The 20,354-nt window shown below is 34.3% G+C and overlaps 2 protein-coding genes across 7 annotated transcripts in view; both read left to right on the top strand.

Annotated features, from left to right (window-relative positions):
- Positions 1-9,740, top strand: part of LOC133180299 (fibronectin type-III domain-containing protein 3A-like) — a 55,962-nt gene extending 46,222 nt beyond the window's left edge. For all 5 annotated transcript variants that reach the window (XM_061314842.1, XM_061314841.1, XM_061314846.1 and 2 more), the window contains 11 exons: positions 445-510; positions 1,737-1,849; positions 2,065-2,170; positions 2,347-2,519; positions 2,776-2,970; positions 3,179-3,253; positions 3,438-3,688; positions 3,972-4,172; positions 4,287-4,453; positions 4,861-4,982; positions 5,758-9,740. In XM_061314842.1, the coding sequence (XP_061170826.1) occupies positions 445-510; positions 1,737-1,849; positions 2,065-2,170; positions 2,347-2,519; positions 2,776-2,970; positions 3,179-3,253; positions 3,438-3,688; positions 3,972-4,172; positions 4,287-4,453; positions 4,861-4,982; positions 5,758-6,090 (1,802 nt within the window). In that variant the 3' untranslated portion in view covers positions 6,091-9,740. The remainder of the gene's footprint in view (positions 1-444; positions 511-1,736; positions 1,850-2,064; positions 2,171-2,346; positions 2,520-2,775; positions 2,971-3,178; positions 3,254-3,437; positions 3,689-3,971; positions 4,173-4,286; positions 4,454-4,860; positions 4,983-5,757) is intronic.
- Positions 9,741-11,027: 1,287 nt separating this feature from the next.
- Positions 11,028-19,939, top strand: LOC133180567 (uncharacterized). 2 transcript variants are annotated; one of them, XM_061315051.1, is made up of 2 exons: positions 11,028-11,072; positions 18,800-19,939. In XM_061315051.1, exon 2 carries the CDS (start codon positions 18,854-18,856, stop codon positions 19,727-19,729), a length of 876 nt encoding a protein of 291 aa, XP_061171035.1. In that variant the 5' UTR covers positions 11,028-11,072; positions 18,800-18,853; the 3' UTR covers positions 19,730-19,939. The 2 variants fall into 2 exon arrangements, 1 of the variants encoding a protein (XP_061171035.1); XR_009720363.1 differs by lacking the exon at positions 18,800-19,939 and adding an exon at positions 12,682-12,793 and having other exon boundaries at positions 11,034-11,072.
- Positions 19,940-20,354: the final 415 nt, after the last annotated feature.

Genomic DNA, 20,354 nt, shown 5'->3' with positions numbered 1-20,354 from the left:
AAGAAGGGAGGGCATATTGCTTTGCTGCTGCCACCAACAGTTTCTGTTCATTTTCTTTGCAGAGGTTGCACATACTGAAATGAAATTGGTATACAAATTTATTATAAGAATATCTAGGCCAAGTTCTCTTTTGGGTAAAATTCCAATTATTTGCAGTTTCTGTTCATTTTCTTCGCAGAGGTTGCACATACTAAAATGAAATTTGGTGTACAGATTTATCATAAGAATATCTAGGTCAAGTTCTGTTTTGGGTATGATCCAGCAATTCTGACAGAGTTATACCCCTTGGACTTAGAAAAATTCCAATTATTTGAAAGGGGGGGGGGGGCATAAGTGTTAAACAAACATCTCTTGTTTTTAATCAAGTCCATGTTCAGAGATCTTGTGTTGGAAGTTTACAGTGAGTTAGGTGAAGAGGATAATAATTTCTTTATTTTCTTTCAGAGCCACCAAAAGACAATGGAGGGGCTGAAATAACCAAGTACATCGTTGAAATAGATGATGGACGGGGTAAGCCCCAGTACATTAAAATTTATAGTATATTTTAGGAATGCAGAAAAAAAATTTAAATAAACTTTCCAATTACCAATGAATGGACCTTGCATAGTAATGGTAACATAAATTTTACCTTTCTGATAATGCTACCAGGAGGAGGAGGTTTGTTCAGTGTGTTTGTTGTGAATTGTCTTGTAAATTGTCATTTTCTTTGGGTTTCTCGGTAACAGAATCTTATCATTGAAAGGATTTATATTTTGTGCCGAATTTTATATTAATATATAACTGTATATAACTATGAGTTTATCAAGGTTCATACTTTAACACTATCTGTCTACGTTGTGCTAATATTAAAATTTCCATTACTGGAACTCTTCAAATTAGAGGCATGTTTCGTCTTACTTGGACAACATGAGTTACATGACATTGCGGAGAATACAAAACATGCCTATCTCAATCCGATTTAGAAATTTTGAAAGTATTTGTTGTTCCTATTTAAGAGTAAAAGAACAGACATATGTGAGAGTGCAAAAGTCCTGAATTTATCATTCATTGATAAAAATTACGACGTTTCTGAGGCATGTACATTGTATTTCAAGATAGACCGTCAATACTTGTCAATAACTAGCTGTAAAATATATAAATTGATATCGTTGTTGTTTCTACTTTTAATGCTTGTAAAGTCCACAACAATACAGTGTCTCATTTTCATGTTCGTTGGGCATTTTTTCCTCAACAATCAACATACTGTGTACATGTTACGATTGTCCCAGAAATCCAGCAAGATTTTGTACGTTTTCCAACTTTTTCACAAAAAAGTGCAGTAAGAACTTTAACTCTTCCATGGTGGAAATAGAAATAATTCACGAATTGTCCCAAAAAATAAATTCTGTTTTGACATCACTTATTGATGATTGAGCAGTTCACCTAAGATTTAATTGCAGTTGCAATTTATTTGGAATATGCTAAAAACTAAATATATGGCAAGGTAAACAAAAGGTAAAAGTCAGCACTAATTTCTTGCCAAAATGAGTGCACTTTAGTTACTGCTGATATCCACTGTGTCTTAACTGTGTGTATGTTGTATATATTTTATTATCCTGGTTTTTAACTCAATTTTAACTTCTGTAAGAAAAGTCAGTAACAGTGATGTAGTGAATCTAAAAAAAATGAAATTCAAAATGTTAGAAATGAAGCATAACAAGTTGACAGATTTATTTAGTTGAATTGTTGTGTTTTAGGTTATGAGACTCTATATGAGGGCTCTGAGAGAGAACATGTCTGTGATCGTCTAACTCCTGGTCAGATGTACATGGTCCGAGTCGCCTGCTGTAATGTGGCTGGAAGGAGTGAGGTCAGTATTGCTACCCATTTCCACTTGTTTTTTTCTGTGAGGTTAAAATAAGGAAGAAACTTTACATGCTTACCTGCAAACAAATTTTAAATGTGTGTGTGTGTGCAAGTTTAACTTGTAGTAAGAAACCAGAACATCTGAACCTTTTGAATGACATTCTGTTCCATTTTTGCCTTTTATACAAGATTTGTGATAAACATATTATTTATCTTCAGTTTTCTGAGCCATGTGGTGCTACCACCCAAGCTGTTGTTCCAGGGCAATGCCAAGCCCCAAAGCTACAGGGCAAGCCAAAAGCAACCTCTCTGCATTTAAGATGGGGTAAGAGGCTATCACATGAAATTAATAAGTTTATGTAAATTTTCACTTGAGGTAAGCATGCAAATCTTAGCATTCACAGCATAGTCATGTACATAAATCACTTAGTTGTACCCCTTAGACAGGGAACAAGAAAGAAAAGTCTTTTGAAAAGTAAGAATTTTATTCATATTTTGCAGCATGTCCAGAATACGATGGTGGTGCTGCAGTGTCAGAATACGCTGTCCAGATGGTGACCCCTGACAACACCTGTCGGGAAGTGTACAAGGGGAGAGACTTAGACTGTATAGTGGCAGGTCTATCACCAGGCAGGCCATACCTGTTTCAAGTCAGAGCTTTCAATAGAGTGGGGGTAAATTTTTGTTCATTAATGTAGTGTTTTTAAAGGTAAAAAATACCCATAATAAATTTGATTGTATGATTCTCTCATCTTCAAAAATATCTTTTCTTTTTTTATGAAATTGTTTTATTGCATGATTTTCTCTTCTTCAAAAGTATCTCTCCTATTTTTTAAAAATGTTTTATTTATATGTTACCAAATCCACAATTAACCAATTCATTAATCTTCACATGTGCAGACCTTTGAATGAGCCTGCTTTCTATTACAGGGAGGTGGATGGTCTGACCCGTTTGAGGTGGTCAGTGGTGCAGGTGTTCCTGACCCTCCCAAAGCCCCCCAGTTAGTTTGTAAATCTGCATATTCCGCGCTAGTCTCTTGGGAACCCCCTGTTAATAATGGTGCTACGATCACAGAGTATCGCCTGGAATGGCAGCAGAAAACAGATGTCACAGATTTTGCTTTGGTAATTATTTTTTGATTTATGATTTGTCACATTTTTTACTCCTACATATAATTGACATTTTATTTGACAAATCTAAATATGCTTTTTCTCAGCATTGTTAACACCCATTATTTTTCTGAGAAATGTTTAAAGTTTTAGATGAAGTCGGTATCGTAAATCTAATTTTGGCATCATGTTGAATTATTAACGATTTTTCCCTGAATTTCAGTTATACACTGGTCCTAATCAGAATTATGAAATCAAAGGTCTCACCCCTGCAACCTTATACCTCTTTAGGGTTCAGGTATGTATAGTGCTCTTTTGTGGTAAAGACATGAACAATGTTTCTGAGGAAAATTGATATTCAAAGAAATTTGGCCATTAATAATATTTTCAAAGGGGCATTGTTCACGTTTTGGTCTATGTTTAAAAAGTTATTTCCTGCTGTAATAGATCATATTAAAAGCTTGAAATGCTCTATGTTTTAGGCAATCAATAGTGCTGGTCACGGCCCGTACAGCCCTGTGGGGACGTGTGTGACCCCACCCTCTAGTCCATCATCTGTCACTGTCATCCGTCACACTTCCACCGCCACGTCTATTACTCTGTACTGGAAGGAGCCAAATTCCAACGGCAGCGACATCACTGCCTACAACCTTGAGGTGGGGGACAAACAGTTCACTATAGGGGCGGTCACGGAGTACACCATAGAGACCCTGTCACCAGAGACTGCCTATAAGTAAGGGCCTCAAAATAGGTCTTGTCTACTTGTCTATTGCCATTTATCTCTGTAGTTCAGTAATAAAAAAAATTGTTATATAGAAAATTTTACATTTTGTTTTTAGATTTGTTTCAGTACATGATGAAATTCATTACTAATCAATAGATAGTCACTGTGTTTTGTTTTTCATTAATATGATATTTAGAAAAAAAATATGGATCTTCTGATTAAGTGACACAGGTTTAAATTAAAATGACTTTATCCAAATAACTTACAACTTATGATTGTTATACTTTGACAGGATAAGGATACAAGCTGTGAACAGTATCGGTGTGGGTCCGTTCAGTGCACCAGTCCGAGTGACCACTAGACCACTTCCTCCAAACCCTTCCAAACTGGAGTGTATTGCTCCAGCACCAAACAGTCTCAAACTCAAGTGGGGTGACCAGCGGGGGTTAGATACGAATCACTACACGTTAGAAATGGAGAAAGAAGATGGAAAGTGAGTATTATTGACTGCCAATTGATTGATCAATTATGTAATAATATCAGTGTTTTCCCTCAAGATTCAAGCATTATGAAATTATATTTTGTAAAATTTGTTTCTCTTTTGTAGCTTCCAGGTGATATATGAAGGCTCCTCACATTTCTTCAAGGTCAACAAATTACAGGAAACTACAAATTACAACTTCAGAATTTATGCCAGTAATGATGTAGGAAGTGGACCATATTCAGAAATTTACACATTCACCACAACCAAAGCTCCTCCCCCAGCAGTGAGGGGTGAGTAGTTTGATATAAAATAGGGGGAGGAGACCTTCTTCGCAACCCCCAGCAGTTACTTTGATGTTGAAAAGCACTTAGAGAGCTAATCCTGTCCTTCTGACACACATAACAGCTTCATATTAAAGAAAAATTTTAATATTTTCCAAAAAATATTCTTATACCTCTAAGATGGAAGATTGAAGAGGGGTATGACAGTTTGGTTTCTTTCTTATTTGTAGGTATACTACAAACTTGTAAGCCAAATTTTATGAGCTAAATGAAATTAAAAATATAAGGTTCAGAAAAAGGTCACATATAATTTGTTACAATAAAAATTTGCAATGGTTGGATCGTATTAGATCCCATAAGTGTGAAAAGATGATAATGTACAAAAATAGCTAATGGGATAAAATTATTTATTGTAGCTCCTCGTGTGTCGAGCATCACTCAGCATTCGTGTAGTGTGGAGTGGCCGGCGTGTAAAGCTGTACAGGGAGACTCTGTGGTGTACCTGTTACAGCTACAGGGGGAACAGGAATATCAAAAGGTAGAGAAAGAGGAGTCTGTAGTTTAAATTACATGTATTAATAGTTTTATTTAAGGTCAAGATCTAGTAAATGAAGGATGCCTACAGATTTCTCAAATTTGAGAAATAAATCCCTTTAATGATGCTTTATAACTTTAGCTTGGTCAAATAAGGTGTTTCGGGGCATGATTTGTAGGTAATCAAGACGAAAAATCATATTTTAAACTGTCATTTTCAATGAAAAATTAAGAAAACCAGTCATGAATACAGTAGTTTTTTCCATATCAGACCATAGAATTGTATCCAGATTGCCTACAGTCTCTCAGAAAACGGGAATTTGTATGTTCTTGGCCTCTAATTTAAAATAATATTAAATTGAATATAGGTATCGGGATTACTTTTCACATGATTTCAAATTGAATTCCTTGAAAATACTTTATTTTCTACATAATTATATTAGAGCCGTAAAGTACGGGAAAAAGAAAGTTGAAATTGATTATGACGTCATAATGGATCTAGCACCAAACAATTAGTCTAAAGTCATTTACTAGATCTTGACCTTAATTTTATTTAAATAAAATTTAATTTAAATTTAATTTAATTTATTAAAATTTAAAAAATTAAGATACATGTATTAATAGGGAGACAAGTGAAAGCATAAATAGAGATGCACAAGGATGATTCAGTTGTATTAGTTCTGAACTAAATAAATCATGAAAGATAAAGTCATGTAGCTACATTTTGGTACAATAAAATAATTGTGGAATAAAATGAGAGAGTATATCATTTATTGTAGATATACAGAGGAGAGGACACTGGTTTCCAGGTGGAAAACTTGTCTCCAAAAACAGACTATCACCTCCGTGTTTGTGCAATACGAATCTGTGAAGATGGGACCGAAGTAGTGGGGGCGTTCAGTCCGGCAGTGACCTTCACAACTCAAGGTCATGAGCCGGTCAGTAAACAAGAAACAGACATTAAACAAGAATCTAAGTTAGTAGAGCCTAAACAGTTAACTGACCAGCAGTGGGCCATGATCATCCTAATGGGCTTCGTTGTGTTTGCTGTGCTTGTCGCTTTCGTTGCTCAGCAAATCATCAAATACAGATCGAGTCAGGCCACAAGATGAGAATTAAGGTTCCAGGGCTAGAGTTGATAACACGGGGGAAATTTTCCATGGATTTAATCGTGATTTGACTGCATATCGCTTCCGGAGAGTGCCACAGATCTGCTTCAGTGGAATGTGTTCCATGCAATATTATGATATAGATCTGATTCAACAAGGCTAGCAAGTGGCTAGCAGAGGATGAAGGGTTGATGTGCAGCAGTTTGTTATCCATGTAGATGTTTCATGTGATATTTTTTTTCTGTTCAAAGTCATGACATTTTACTTAGGAAGATGTTTGTGTCTTACAGCATTTACATGTGAATTTAAAAATTTTAATTGTAAAAAAAATCTATCTATAGATGTTGCTTGTAAAATCTGTGAGTGTGCTTGACATCCTTGCAGATTATTATGAAGTGTTTGGTTCCATTTGGATCCACATTCACAGCTTAATCTCTCCTAATCAGTTGTGTTGTCTCCAGGTTTTATTCATTGAAAATAATCAGAAAATCTTATTTTTGAAGATTGGTACATTTTTTCTCCAATGTTTTATTGCAGATTAGAATGTTGTGTACATATTATATATGTATAAAGATATATTTTTCACAGCTTCCATGACTTTGTGTTAGATGACCAATGTTAAACTATGTGGAAACACTGCTTCTCATCTTACTTATTTATTGTTATTGCCAAAATCACTATGGAGAGGGGAACTTCATTTTTTTTTGTCCTCATTGGGAAAATTTTAATATCAAGTCTTAATATCTCTGTATTAAGAATCGTACATGAGCTGGAGTAGATTGATGCTCCATTTGGGAATTATTTTTATGTATTTTTTTGTATCATCTTTATTTTTTTCCTTCTGATTATGGGCCCCTCAAACATTTCCCCCTCCCCATCAATCATCAAGGTGACAGACATTTTACCCCCATTCAGGTGTCATCACAAAAAAATCACAATACAGGCCTGACCAATAATATCTAATGACTCCAATAAATTAAAAGGTATTTATTGTATATTAAATATGGGACATGATATATGTTAAGTGTTCCATGTTTTTTTTCAAACCTAGAGCTAGGAATGCTTGTCGTTTCTTTGTTCCTCTGCCCCTGGTCTGCATTATTCAGCCTATAGTAATGGTTGTGGCTGTTACATTTGTTAACACAGCTTCAATATCAATGTGCCAAATAGTTATATGTGTAACCTGTACCAATTCAATGCATTTTTTTGTGTGTGTTTTTCTGAATTTTCACAAATCTTGGGCATGTATTTAAGATGAAGTATGTCAAAATCAGATTGCATTTGACGAGTCGTTTGTCTATTTTGTCAAAAGACTTGATTAAATTTGAATTTTAAGTAATCATAAAATCCACTGCAGTCCAGATAAAACATTGATGTTTGTCAATAGTTATGACCAGAAAGTTGATGAAAACATTATTTGGACCCCCCACCCCCCGGGGACTGATACTGATGTTAGACAGGCTTTCTGATCTACCTGTTGACTTTTCAAACTGTGTAACTTATATACATATATATATTATATTTAATTGCACTGTGCACTAGTTACTGGTACTATTTTATTTGTTATAAAACCCTTCACTAGTCAGATGTTGCTGTGTTACGTTCTATGTCATGTACATGCATTTTTTTTCTTCGTTAATTAAGCAATCAAATGACCAGTCCTAAAATGGCCACATTTATGATTTTTTTTTTCAATTTAATTCACATACTGTCATTTAACGTAAATGACTGTGAAGTTTTATTTATTGAAGCAATTTTATGTATGTGCAGTCATAAATTCAAATAAACAAAACAAAGAAAAATTGCATATAATTTTTTCTGAAAAGGAAAAAGTTATCATCAGCTTGATTCTTTACCTACCACCTAGACCCCCCCCCCCCCTCCTCCCACCCCTACCTCCATCATCATGGAAAATGTAATCTTCTGTATTGTGGAATCAGGATAAATATGTTCTCGTATAAATCTATACCACTCTTTATTGGCAACAAAAATACAGAAAACCTAAAGAATGTACAGAATACTTCATGTTGTAAACCAAGAAAGAAATCTGGATTGTCCATATTGTCAAAAAGTAGAGAACATTGAAATAGATATCACTTAGTTAAATATCACATACACTATACACCAGTAGTATAGGAAATGCATATCTCCCTAGGCCATGTTGATATCACTGTAGGACTTCAAGTGACCTTTGTTTTAGCCCATAGTTCAAAGAATTGTGATGCATTTAAATGTTTTTAAACTACTATTATTATGGTCATTAGTTGAGGAGTGATGGGTACTTATTTCTTTTTCTTTCACATTTGTTCATAAAGGTTTTCCATATCAGAAAGAAATTTAACTTTGGGGAGTGGGATGTTTAAGATGATCATTATTTAAAAGCTTACAATAGAACTGGAGGCTAGATCATATTACACGCGGAGTTGCCGGCCTTGCCATTTTGTCATGTCACATACGTAACCTGCTCGAAAAATTGTTGAATAAACTTTGTTATTTCATTGTTATTTTTTGACTTTGCAAATATCTTAAGGTTGTATTTTTTATGAACATGACAATATTTTTTTTGTGTGTGTTCAGGATGTTTTCCTCTTTGAAAGTGATAGGTTATTTCAGTTTCCATTAATTCAGGGTATTGGTGATTTTTTTTGTCCAACTCTACTGTCTCTTCATTGTTTACATTTCAATCAAGAAAAACAAGGCAATAAACATTAATAAACATTGATTCCATAAATGGAATCAAATTGTTGAATTTTGATACCTATATGTAGGCCATTATGGATTCTAAAATTTGGTTTTTGAGTAGAAAGTAAATGGTGTCCAGAACTTCTTTTTGATCACTGTTCCAACCTGCAAATTTTCCAAAATTACCCTGGCATTATTATATGGTCTTAATTGTAAGATACAGGTATATATTGTTTAAATTCTTTAATAGTCCCTCACATGAAATTTCGGTTGATATAGAAGAACATTAAATAAAGAGAGAAATTAATATTTATGCATTGATTCTAAATATGACTGCACTTCATAACAACACTAAGGGGGACCCATTAGGACCTTACTTCTAGATATATGTGTCCAAACTTTAGCCCACTTATTACACAGTTTAAGAGCCCAGTTATTACACAGTTTTAAGAGTTGACCAAGATAAAGTGTTTCTTTGTTATAAGTTATTGTTATTTATTCTAATTCGAGAATTAAAAAAAAAAAAAAGAGAATGGTGAATATTTTTTGGAAATGGCCAGTAAGGCACAAGTGCAATATAAGTAACTTCTGAAGCAAAGTGGGTCTGGTCACTTTGTATTGTGTATATATATATATAAATGTATTTGGTTGTCTTATGATATTAATTATCTTACATTATTATACTGTCATAGTGCATTCATTTATAGGCATGTTGCCTTGTTGCTTTAATCATTACGATAGGTTAGCATGCATTGTATAGTACCAGGTATCATCACTTGTCACTTGAAGTTCTCACAAAGAAAGAATGGGGAATCATTTAATTTTTTTGGTTGATTAGCAACTTCATGATGGTTTTTTTTTTTTGTTTCAAAATATATTCATGATGTGATGATGGGACATAAGTAATTATTATATAAATATATATATATACATATAAAATATATTCTATCAAATAAATTTATCAAATTAAATCATATTTTTGTTGTTATTGTAGAATATTACTGAATACTATACCCTTTTGTCCTTGTATGTGTCTTTTTTTTTTTATAAATGTAGTTTAGATAAATCCAAATAATCTACTGTAGTAAGCTTTGAATGAAAGGTTTTTGGGCATCATTTGTAAATTGAGAATTTTCAGAACTTTTTCCTTAATTATATTTTTAAAGTGAAGTTCCCGGAAACTGCTAGTAAGCCCCAGGCTAAGCCACACCCAGGATTCATTCTGAGAATAAGGGTCAAAGATAATAATCTCAATAACATGTCTCACCAGGCATTAACTCTGTTATAATTCCCAGATGAACAATCAAGTCAGGTCTACCACTAATGTTATGGAGTGGGTCAAAGCACCAAAAACACAATTGAAATATGGCCAGAGTTGCTCATCTGGTCCCTGGCCAAAATGGGGACTGTTCCATTAGTTAAAACCCCAATGGTGATGGATCCAGGTGGAGGCCATGGGAAGGCACATCCTGTTCCTCTGGGAGGGATTCAACCTCCTTAACTGAAGAATCCTCACTATCTTGACATTGGTGCTCTTCCAAAGGACATAAGAGCCACTTCTGGAGGGGAGGTGTGCATTATTAGCCAAACATACCTTTCCTCTAGGGTTATTAGGACGCAAACCCATCACTCAACTGTTCAATGGCCACCAATATGATGTCAGATATAAAGGAATTTGTATGAAAATTTGCCATTGGAGGTGGCAGTGCAGGTGTTGCATGAAAAAAACCTTTATCCTCCAGTGTAATAACAGGGTAGGATTCAGTGTATATATTGCAAATGGGCATTTTCCATAATAAATACACATGAAGATATAAATGAGAGACTGATCTAATTTAGTTTGAAAAATTTTATCTATCATCATGATAAAGTTATTTTTCCTGTGTTATGATTTTTGAAAGAAAAGTTTGTATCATCTGTCTTATCAGAAATTATTATTGGTATTGTTCGGCAACTTATAGGCTAATTAATTAATTTTAATTGAAGTGCTCATAAATTATGAAAATCTAAACACCCATTGATCAAAAGAATTTCGCTTAAATAAACATCAATTATACTGTATGTTTGAAGGAGACCTCGTGGGGTGAATCCACTCGAGGCGAACAGGGTCATGGCGCGAAACCACTTTTCGCGAACAGGTAATGGGTACGAAACCACCCGGATCCCTCTGTTACGTCTATTTGGCCTTTTACCGTTGAGACGTCGAAGTGCGAGGACGTGTTTTATGACACCAACAACAGCGACTGGTACAGCAGCAGACAGTGATTTGGCACGTGACCAGACCCACTGGACAAGTGGATTGTGTATGTACTAAATTATAAATATTAATAAAACCTGTTGTTACTACACCAGTCTAGACTAACTCCCCCTTTCCACGTAAACTTGAAAAAAAAAACAATAAAAAAGTATCAAAGTTTTTGAAAACTTTTTGAAGTGTTGGTACTTGAACTATTAAAGACTCAAGAGATTTTTTAATATTCATAGACCTAGTTTAAAAAAGAAATTTAAAGAAATTGAAAAACAATATATTTATATATTATATATCTATATGATAATGGAGGCAATCCAAGAATAAATGTATTTTTTTTTAATATGATGTTTTCTTACAAGACATATTCAGAAAATACCAGTATTATAGAAGAAATGAAATATATCCTGAGAAGACAGGAAAAAAAAAATCACTGTGCTTGTTTGAAACTGTGAAGTATGGGGGTAACTCCATTTTGATAACAATTGAAAATATTGGGAGACATAAAATTAAATTGAAAAATAAACATAGCTTGGTTTCATTTAAATCTATAGTGAAATATCATAGACACGTCTTGATGAATGGATAGTGTAAACCCCCAACCCCACCCAAGAGGCACTTGGTTTCAGGATGGTGTACATATTTTGTGCATTATGTGTACTTTTCTAGGTGTGTCTGCATGAATACCATGAATACACTCATATAAAAAATTGCTTAAATTGGCACTTTTAAAAATGTCATATTACTGTATATAAGTAGAAGGAAGGTACAACAGTTACCATCTTTAGATTTCAGGGGGTGTCTCGGTTCACAGTACTTCATTTTAATCAATATCTACAATTTTTATTGATGTTGGTTGAGATCTAGCTTCAAAAATGATTGAATAATGCCTTTCAATCATCTGCCAATTTGAACTTGTCATATAAGAGATCCTTGATTATAACCTAGCCGATTTCTAACTATGAAAAATGTAGAGGTGTCCCGGAAAGTCTAGAGAGAACAAGCTTGGTGCAGTTTCTGGCCTCTCTAGACTTTGTTTTCAGTCTTTGTTTCTGGATTTCTAAAAGCATTTATAATTATAAAAAAAAATATTATGAAGGCATTTGAACTGATCATTTTTTAATCTAGATTATTCTGACCGATATACTGATAGATTGAAGTGTCATTAAAAGTACATATCATTTCAAAAATACCACTCTGGTATCATCCTTAATGGTATTCAACCCTAACTGGTGTAATTGATATGTGCATGTGCACAGGATTGGTAAACAATACTGTACGTGTATATAAATTGGTGTATTCAAAATTTAGCACAATGGCTGAGTATTGAGTTGTTAGCGTATTCATGAATTAGCGCTACACACAAGCGTGCCATATATTGTATTTATAAATGATTTATTAGCGGTATTCATGAATTTGTGCACCGTTGTCCACGCCAAAGCTGCTAAAATATGAAGCCCACTATTTTACGTACACACACAATAAATTTTAATGGTGTCATCAAAGTTGTCTAATGAGTCAGACATTTTTTGAAAGTTTAGAATCAGAGCAGTGAAAAGCGTAAGTGTAGAGTTCTTAAAACATTCAGAACACATTTCTAAGACAAAAATATAGAAACAATGCAGAAATAATTAAATGATTTTAATTAAACTTCTATTCATCAGGTCTTTAGTATACCTTGTCTTCAAGCAGTATCTTCTGGTCCGCTGCTGGTTGTGTGGAAAGTGTCTGTGAGACTGTGACGTCATATAGGTGGATACTGGCTGACTGAGCAGGAGCGGGAAAGTTTGATCTTTCAAGACTTGCAGTGTATGTAGTTACATGTACAAATTTAATAACTGTACTTACCTTAACATTTTTACTTGTCACCTAAATCATTCAGGAGAATTATTGCTACCTGTTTTCATGCATTGTGCATTGTCATTGTGCCATTGGAACAAGTCGGTATTAAGTAACAACTGAGTATTTTCAGCACCTTCCTTAGAAACCTCTGAACCAATTTTAACAAATTTTAATAAATAAATTTCATCTATGGGTTGAGCACATTGAGGGCGCGGAAACAAACATTTTCATTTCTGAAGTCCCTGGGCCTCTGGCAAAAGAGATGTGGCCAAAAATCAAAATGCAGTTCTTATCTTTGAAAAAATTCTTCTGGTCAGGATATCAAATCATCAAACTGATGGCATTATTATGATAATCATGATTACCTTTTCCGAGATTGTGAAATTCATGACCCATGTGTTCAGAAAGAGATAGAGAAAATGCATAAATTCTTTCATACACTTTTTCTTTGCTTTTAGGTAGTTAGCAGGTAAATTAAGCATATGATTTGGTATGCAAGGGTTCCTCTTCCAAAATTTTGAAATTCATGACCCCTAGGGGTCAGGAGTTCTGGTATTATGATTGGGCTCAATATTATATAGTGAAAATGCATTGATCTTCTTCTCTGCTCCTGTATATTTACTTGCAGAGTATTTTTGCAAGGTTGCTTTTACCAGATTTTTAGAAATTCTTGACCATTGAGGAAGAGGTGCTGTTGCTAGGCATGTCTCTAGTAGTCATGTAGAAAATTTTGTATTCAATTTTGAGAGAAATTTTTCACTTCTTTTTTTACTTTCCTATTATATTTAATAACTGTAGATAATGTAGACGATAGGTCAATGTAATAAAAGAGTAATACAACTTGAAGGATTTTTTAAGTATGATATAATAAGTTCCAATTTTTTTTAAACCATTCAAGGCAAGCTACTGACAAAGTTGATGTTACAAGGATTTCAGCAACTCTGTCTGAAGTCAGCTTTTCACAAATACTATGGTCTTTATTATGACCTTGTTTTTAAATACAACCTAGCTGTCATTATGATCATTTGGTTGTATTTTGTCAGACTTGTTTGATGCCATTTGTTAGGTCATTGCTTTATGCTGAATTTGACTATGGAGTACTCCGTAATCTAATCAATACATAGAGCTTATGACTGGTGTGACTGTCATACAGGAGATGCTTACTCCTCCTAGGCACCTGACCCAACCTCTGGTATTTCTAGGGGTCTGTGTTTTTGCTATTTTCACAAATCATTTTGTTCACTGGTTTTTAGCTCACCTGAGCCAAAAGCAAAAATGACAAAAATACGTAGTTAGTAAATATGACGATTATCCATCATTTTTCAGAAATGACGGATTTCAGTCTCACCCCTGACTGATATATGAAAATATCTTTAAAAATCTTCTTAAGTATAGCAAAGCCATGATTGGTCACATTTATATGGAAGCATCCTCAGGTAGTGTAGATTCAAGTTTGTTCAAATCATGACCCCCTGGGGTAGGGTGTGGCCACAATGGGGGATCAAAGTTTTACATAGAAATATATCTGAAAATATCTTTAAAAATCTTCTTCTTGAGAACAGCAAAGCCATGAGTGGTCATATTTATGTGGAAGCATCCTCAGGTAGTGTAGATTCAAATTTGTTCAAATCATGACCCCCGGGGGTAGGGTGGGGCCACAATGGGGGATCAAAGTTTTACATAGAAATATAAAGGAAAATATCTTTAAAAATCTTCTTAAGGTCAGCAAAGCCATGATTGGTCATATTTATATGGAAGCATCCTCAGGTACTGTAGATTCAAATTTGTTCAAATCATGACACCCGGGGGTAGGGTGGGGCCACAATGGGGGATCAAAGTTTTACATAGAAATATAAAGGAAAATATCTTTAAAAATCTTCTTAAGGTCAGCAAAGCCATGATTGGTCATATTTATATGGAAGCATCCTCAGGTAGTGTAGATTCAAGTTTGTTCAAGTCATGACACCACCCCCCCACCCCCACCCCACCCACCCCGGGGATATGATGGGGCCACAAAAAGTTTTTCATAAGAGTATATAATAAAAACTTTCAAAATCTTCTTCTCAAGTTCAGCAAATCCTTGATTGGTCATATTTCTATGGAAGCATCCTCAGATGGTGTAGATTCAAGTTTGTTCAAATCATGACCCCTGGAGGTAGGGTGGGGCCACAATGAGTGATCAAAGTTTACATAGGAATTTTTAGGAAAAAATCTTTTTCTCAAGAACAGAAAAGCCATGATTAGTCAAATTGATGTGGAGGCATCCTTGGGTAGTGTAGAATGAAATTTGTTCAAATGAGGGCCCCCGGGGGTATGGTGGGGCCACAATGGGGGATCAAATTTTTACAAATGAATATATGGGAAAAAATCTTCTTCTCAAGAACAGCAAAGCCATTTGTTATATTGATATGAAAGCATCATCAGGTAGTTTAAAATTCACCCCCCCCCCCCCTGTAAACAACTGATTTTGGGGGTTTTTTTTCCTACCAATGTGCTCAGGTGAGTGATGTGGCCCATGGGCCTCTTGTATGAGATTGATCTCTGATTTCTGTTTGTTATCTTTACATTTTAAACATTATTTAGAAGCATGCCATAACTCAGAAATAGCAAGAGTTTCTCCTATGAAACCTAGTCTCTACAATTCTGTTGTCTAGCAAAAGTCTTGATACAAAGTCAAATAAAAACATTTTAGTTCGAATAAAAAGAACAGTGGATTCTCCCTAAAACCATGTGCATAACATATAAAATACTGACCTTAAAACAGCAATTATTGTATAATATTGCTATGATATAAATTAAAATATTGTTCCTGCCCCCCAAATATACTTGTACCACATAATGGTATGTAGAGAATTTGGTTCTTTTAATCCGATTATTATTAAAGTAAAACAAAAATTTCTAAAGTCTCTAAAGGTGATTTTGATGTAAGAAGATGGGCGAACAAGGCAAGCAAAGTGCCTATAATGCAACAAACATAAAGGTGAAAAATTAGATCTGAATTATAACAAAATTTTCTGTGATATTTCATCTATCATTAAAGTGTACTTTTTGTAAAATCTCCACAATTTGCAAAAATCTCACTAAGATTGAAATTATTTGCCTATGAAATAGCATACACACACTAGAGAGGGCAAAAAGGATCATTTTCTCATACTAAAACACAATTTTTCGTTATGAGCGGGTCTTCGCTCCATAATTTTCAAATTTATCCTCAAAGTTTGCGAAAAAATATACATTATTTGGTCAACAAAAACTTGGAGCAAAGACCCACTATACCTTAAAAATACACTTTTATGACAACATTCACATCTTTCTGAGAAATATTTGAAGTCCATTTAGTAAAGGGTCATATCACAAACATGATTCAAATGCCACAATTCGTCAAGAGCTGTGTAGTGTAGTGGTTAGTGTGTTAGTCTCAAAGGAAAATGATACTCGGGATTTTTATTGCTAGGGTTCGAACCCAATGAGTACCACATTATTTTTAGCTCTTCTGAGCCAAAGGCTCAAAGAACTAATGCTATGGCCATTTGTGCGGTGTGCGTAAACTTTTTAGAATATGGGCCATAACTCAAGAACCCCTTGGCCAATTATTGTCAAATTTGTCACAGAGTATCCTCCCAAGGGCTCCCGTTTATACTAAATCTAGGGTTGTGACCCTTAAACAAGAGGAGATAATTAGGAAAATAGAAACAAAAGTACTGGTTGCTAAAATCTTCTTCTCAAGAACCACTGGGCAGATTATCACCAAACTTGCACAAAAGGATGAGGATTGAGGATATGTTGAAGATTAAAAATTGTTCAAGGCATCACCCTGGGGCAAAGGGTGTGGTCTCAAGGTCACTTCAAAGTTGACCAAAAATTACATTTTATTAAAATCTAGATATTTTGCTTACTATAAGGACTAGGATCATCAAATCTTGTCAGTTGATGCATCTAAGGACTTCATATCATGTTGACTCAAAAGTAGGTCACAGTGACCTACTTTTTAAATTTTGTGGCCATTCTTTTTCAAAATGATTTAGAGGCATATTTTGAACAATTAAAGGCCTATGATCATCAAACTTTGTCAGTTGATGTATCTTGGATCCTCCGAGTACGTCGACTAAAAAGTAGGTCACCTTGACCTATTTTTGAATTTTATGGCTAATCTTTTTCCAAACAATTATGGTCATTAATTCGAATACTGAAAGATTTAGAATCATTAAATCTTGTAAGATGATGCATCTTGGGGCCGTAAAACATATTTATTAAAAAGAAGGTCACCGTGACCTACTTTTTGAACTTTGAGGCATTCGATTTCAAAGCATTTTAGAGGCATAATTTTGACATTTTAAGGCCTAAGATCATAAAACTTAGTGAGTTGATGCATCTTGGGTCCACAAAAAAAACGTCAACTGAAAAGTAGGTCACCATGACCTACTTTTCAATTTATATGACTATAATTAAATATTTAGGGTACTAATTGGCTTAGAATCATCAAACTTTGTCAGTCGATGCATCTTGGGTCTTCAGAGTAGGTCAACTGAAAAGTAGGTCACCGTGACCTACTTTTGAAAATTTTATGGCTTTAATTAAATATTTCGAGTACTAATTGGCTTAGAATCATCAAAATTTGTCAGTTGATGCATCTTGGGTCTGCAGAGTTAGTCAACTAGTATGGAGGTCACTGTGACCTATTTTTGAAATTTTATGGCTTTATTTAGATAGATCCGGTACTTCATGGCTTAGAATCATCAGACTTTGTCAGTTGATGCATCTTGGGTCTTCAAAGTATGTCATCTGAAAAGATGTCACTGTGACCTACTTTTCAATTTATATGACTATAATTAAATATTTCGGGTACTAATTGGCTTAGAATCATCAAACTTTGTCAGTTGATGCATCTTGGGTCTGCAGAGTTAGTCGACTAATATGGAGGTCACTCAGGGTTAGAAACTCCCTAAAATTACAACTCGCAAATAATTGCGAGTACCAAGAAAGTGAACTTGCAATTTTATAAGACTACTGGCAATTTTCATATAAAGTTAAATTTATATAAATTAAATACATGTAACTTAAGGAAAAAGTAACTACTGTAGAATACACAAAATACAACTACAGTGTGACTTTTATTCAAATTTCTGATTTAAATCAAAAGCATTGTGTTCTGTCATATTATATAATTTTGCTACAGTTTCAATGCAAAAAAAAATCAACTCGCAAGTTTTTGCAAGTTACCTAATTTTTAACTCGCAATTTGGGAATTCTAACTCGCGTTTTGCGAGTTGTATATAGTGAATTTCGAACCCTGTCACTGTGACCTATTTTTGAAATTTTATGGCTTTATTTAGATACATCAGGTACTTATTGGCTTAGAATCATCAAACTTTGTCAGTTGATGCATCTTGGGTCCTCAAAGTATGTCATCTGAAAAAATATCACTGTGACCTACTTTTAAAATTTTATAGTTATAATTTTAAAAATATTTTAGGTATTAATTGGCTTAGAATCATCAAACTTAGTTGATGCATCTTGGGTCCTCAGAGAATGACAAGTGATAGGTAGGTCACCATGACCTACTCTCAGGTACTAATTGGCTTAGAATCATCTTGGGTTCTCAGAGTGTTTTTTTCTTAATATAGGTCATGATGACCTACCTTTGGAATTTCAAGGCTTTATCTAAATATACAGGATACTTAGAGGCTTCAAATAGAAGTGATAGGCTGTACAGTTTATCAGAAGAGCGATTCAAGGCCCTTGGGCCTCTTGTTTTAATAACAGAATAATTTTTGTCAAGAAAATTTTCCTCAGAAAAGTTTTGTTTATCATAATTTCATAAATTTCAATAATGAGAACTTTACTTTAAATACTGAATTCACAAATTTATTATGATTTTTATTAATCTGAAGCTATAAGCATTCTGCATGCCATGTTCACCCATATCCTTTCTTGATTTAGCTTTAGATCATTGATTGAAGTCATTGGATATCAATTCAAAAGTGTTCAGGAAGAATGGTATTCCAAAAGAAGATGATGAAATGGTTGGGAGCATTCATTTTGATTACGTTGATGGATCCTGCATTGGCTCCAAAGGAAGAAATAATTATGACAAAAACTGACATTATACCTAGAAACAAAAAAGAGTATCTAGAATATACAAAAAATATTAACTGCTCTAATGGTACTTATCCACATTATGCCGTAAGTAGTAAAGCAAAAGAAACATATATTGTTTGTTGGAAGGAAACAACAATACAAGGCTTTTGCTTAGAATTTAATTTTGGTGGGAATATTGTACAACCCAATGTTCTAGCAGATTGCAGAAATTACAGTCTCTCTCCCTGTCAGGAACATTATTCTTCTATAGAAAGCTATCTGATTTTTGAATGCTTTCAAAAGTATGGAGGTGTGCCATCACCAAGGCAACAGAAGGAAATCAACGCAAAAATACTGGAATCAAGTGAGAAACAAAATAACTTTTTGAAAGGTCGCATTGAATCTAAACAAAATGAGCTATATAGAGCTTGGGTATTTTTTGGAATATCATTGTGTGGCAATTTTGGATTCATTTTGGTAAAAATAATCCCGTTGTTAAGAAATTGGTACACTAACAATAAAGGTAATGGGAAAACTACAAGAACGGAAGAAAAAGACCAAAGTGAGGAGACCAAGAAAGATGAGCCAGGTGTTGAAGATAAACTTATTGAAGAAGCAAATGCCAATGACTGCCAAGCAACATCTTCAGCAATAACAGTGAGTGAAGAGACTAAGATATCTGTTCAGGAGGACACAGAGCCAGCCAGAGAATTCCATGACAAGAGGGCTAAGCCAACTATCAGACAAAATTTCCTGAACAGGGTATTTGACAATGTGACACAGAGCCCCTGATATCTCCTGATAATGTATAGCAGGTTTTCTTGGTGGGTGTAAAATTTGGCGTTTTGCATGCTTAAAGGTATGCCAATAATTTGGGCGTTATTTATTTCAGTGGACACAGAGTTCCAGCACTTTGCAAAAGAACACCAAGAAGAAAACTTAATATTTTAGCAAATAAAATTTTAGTGGGCTACTACAAAATGCTAAAATAAGCCAAAATTAGCACCCTGCTGAAATAACCTGCTATACAGTAATATGAAGGAAAAAACAAAAAAACATTCCAGCATTGGACTGTATCAACCTGCCATGTTTTTGAGTACTGTTAATACAATTGTCACTCTTTCAATGGACCATTTTGGTCAACTTAGAAGAGAGTATGGCCTTGATATGGGAAAAAAATTCTTACAAACTTGCTTTTTAACTGCTATGCATGTAGAAGGTTAAATATATTGGATTTTTCTGTGTAAGATGCCAAGTTGGAGATTAAACAAAACAAGATGTGTTTGTAAAACACCGATGCCCACGTACAGCAGCTAATGGCGAAGGTTCAAGTTTCTCATGCAATTCAAAGTCCAAGATCAAGGACAAGATATCAGAAATGTTGGTACCCATAGAAAGGTCTTGACTCCAGGAATAT

The sequence above is a fragment of the Saccostrea echinata genome, unplaced genomic scaffold (assembly GCF_033153115.1).
Source record: "Saccostrea echinata isolate AGI-Se365-2 ecotype Australia unplaced genomic scaffold, CSIRO_AGI_Sech_v1 ptg000006l, whole genome shotgun sequence".
Classification (NCBI taxonomy): domain Eukaryota; kingdom Metazoa; phylum Mollusca; class Bivalvia; order Ostreida; family Ostreidae; genus Saccostrea; species Saccostrea echinata.
The sequence above is the reverse complement of the archived record's forward strand: the minus strand, read 5'-3'. Positions and strand labels throughout refer to the sequence as shown.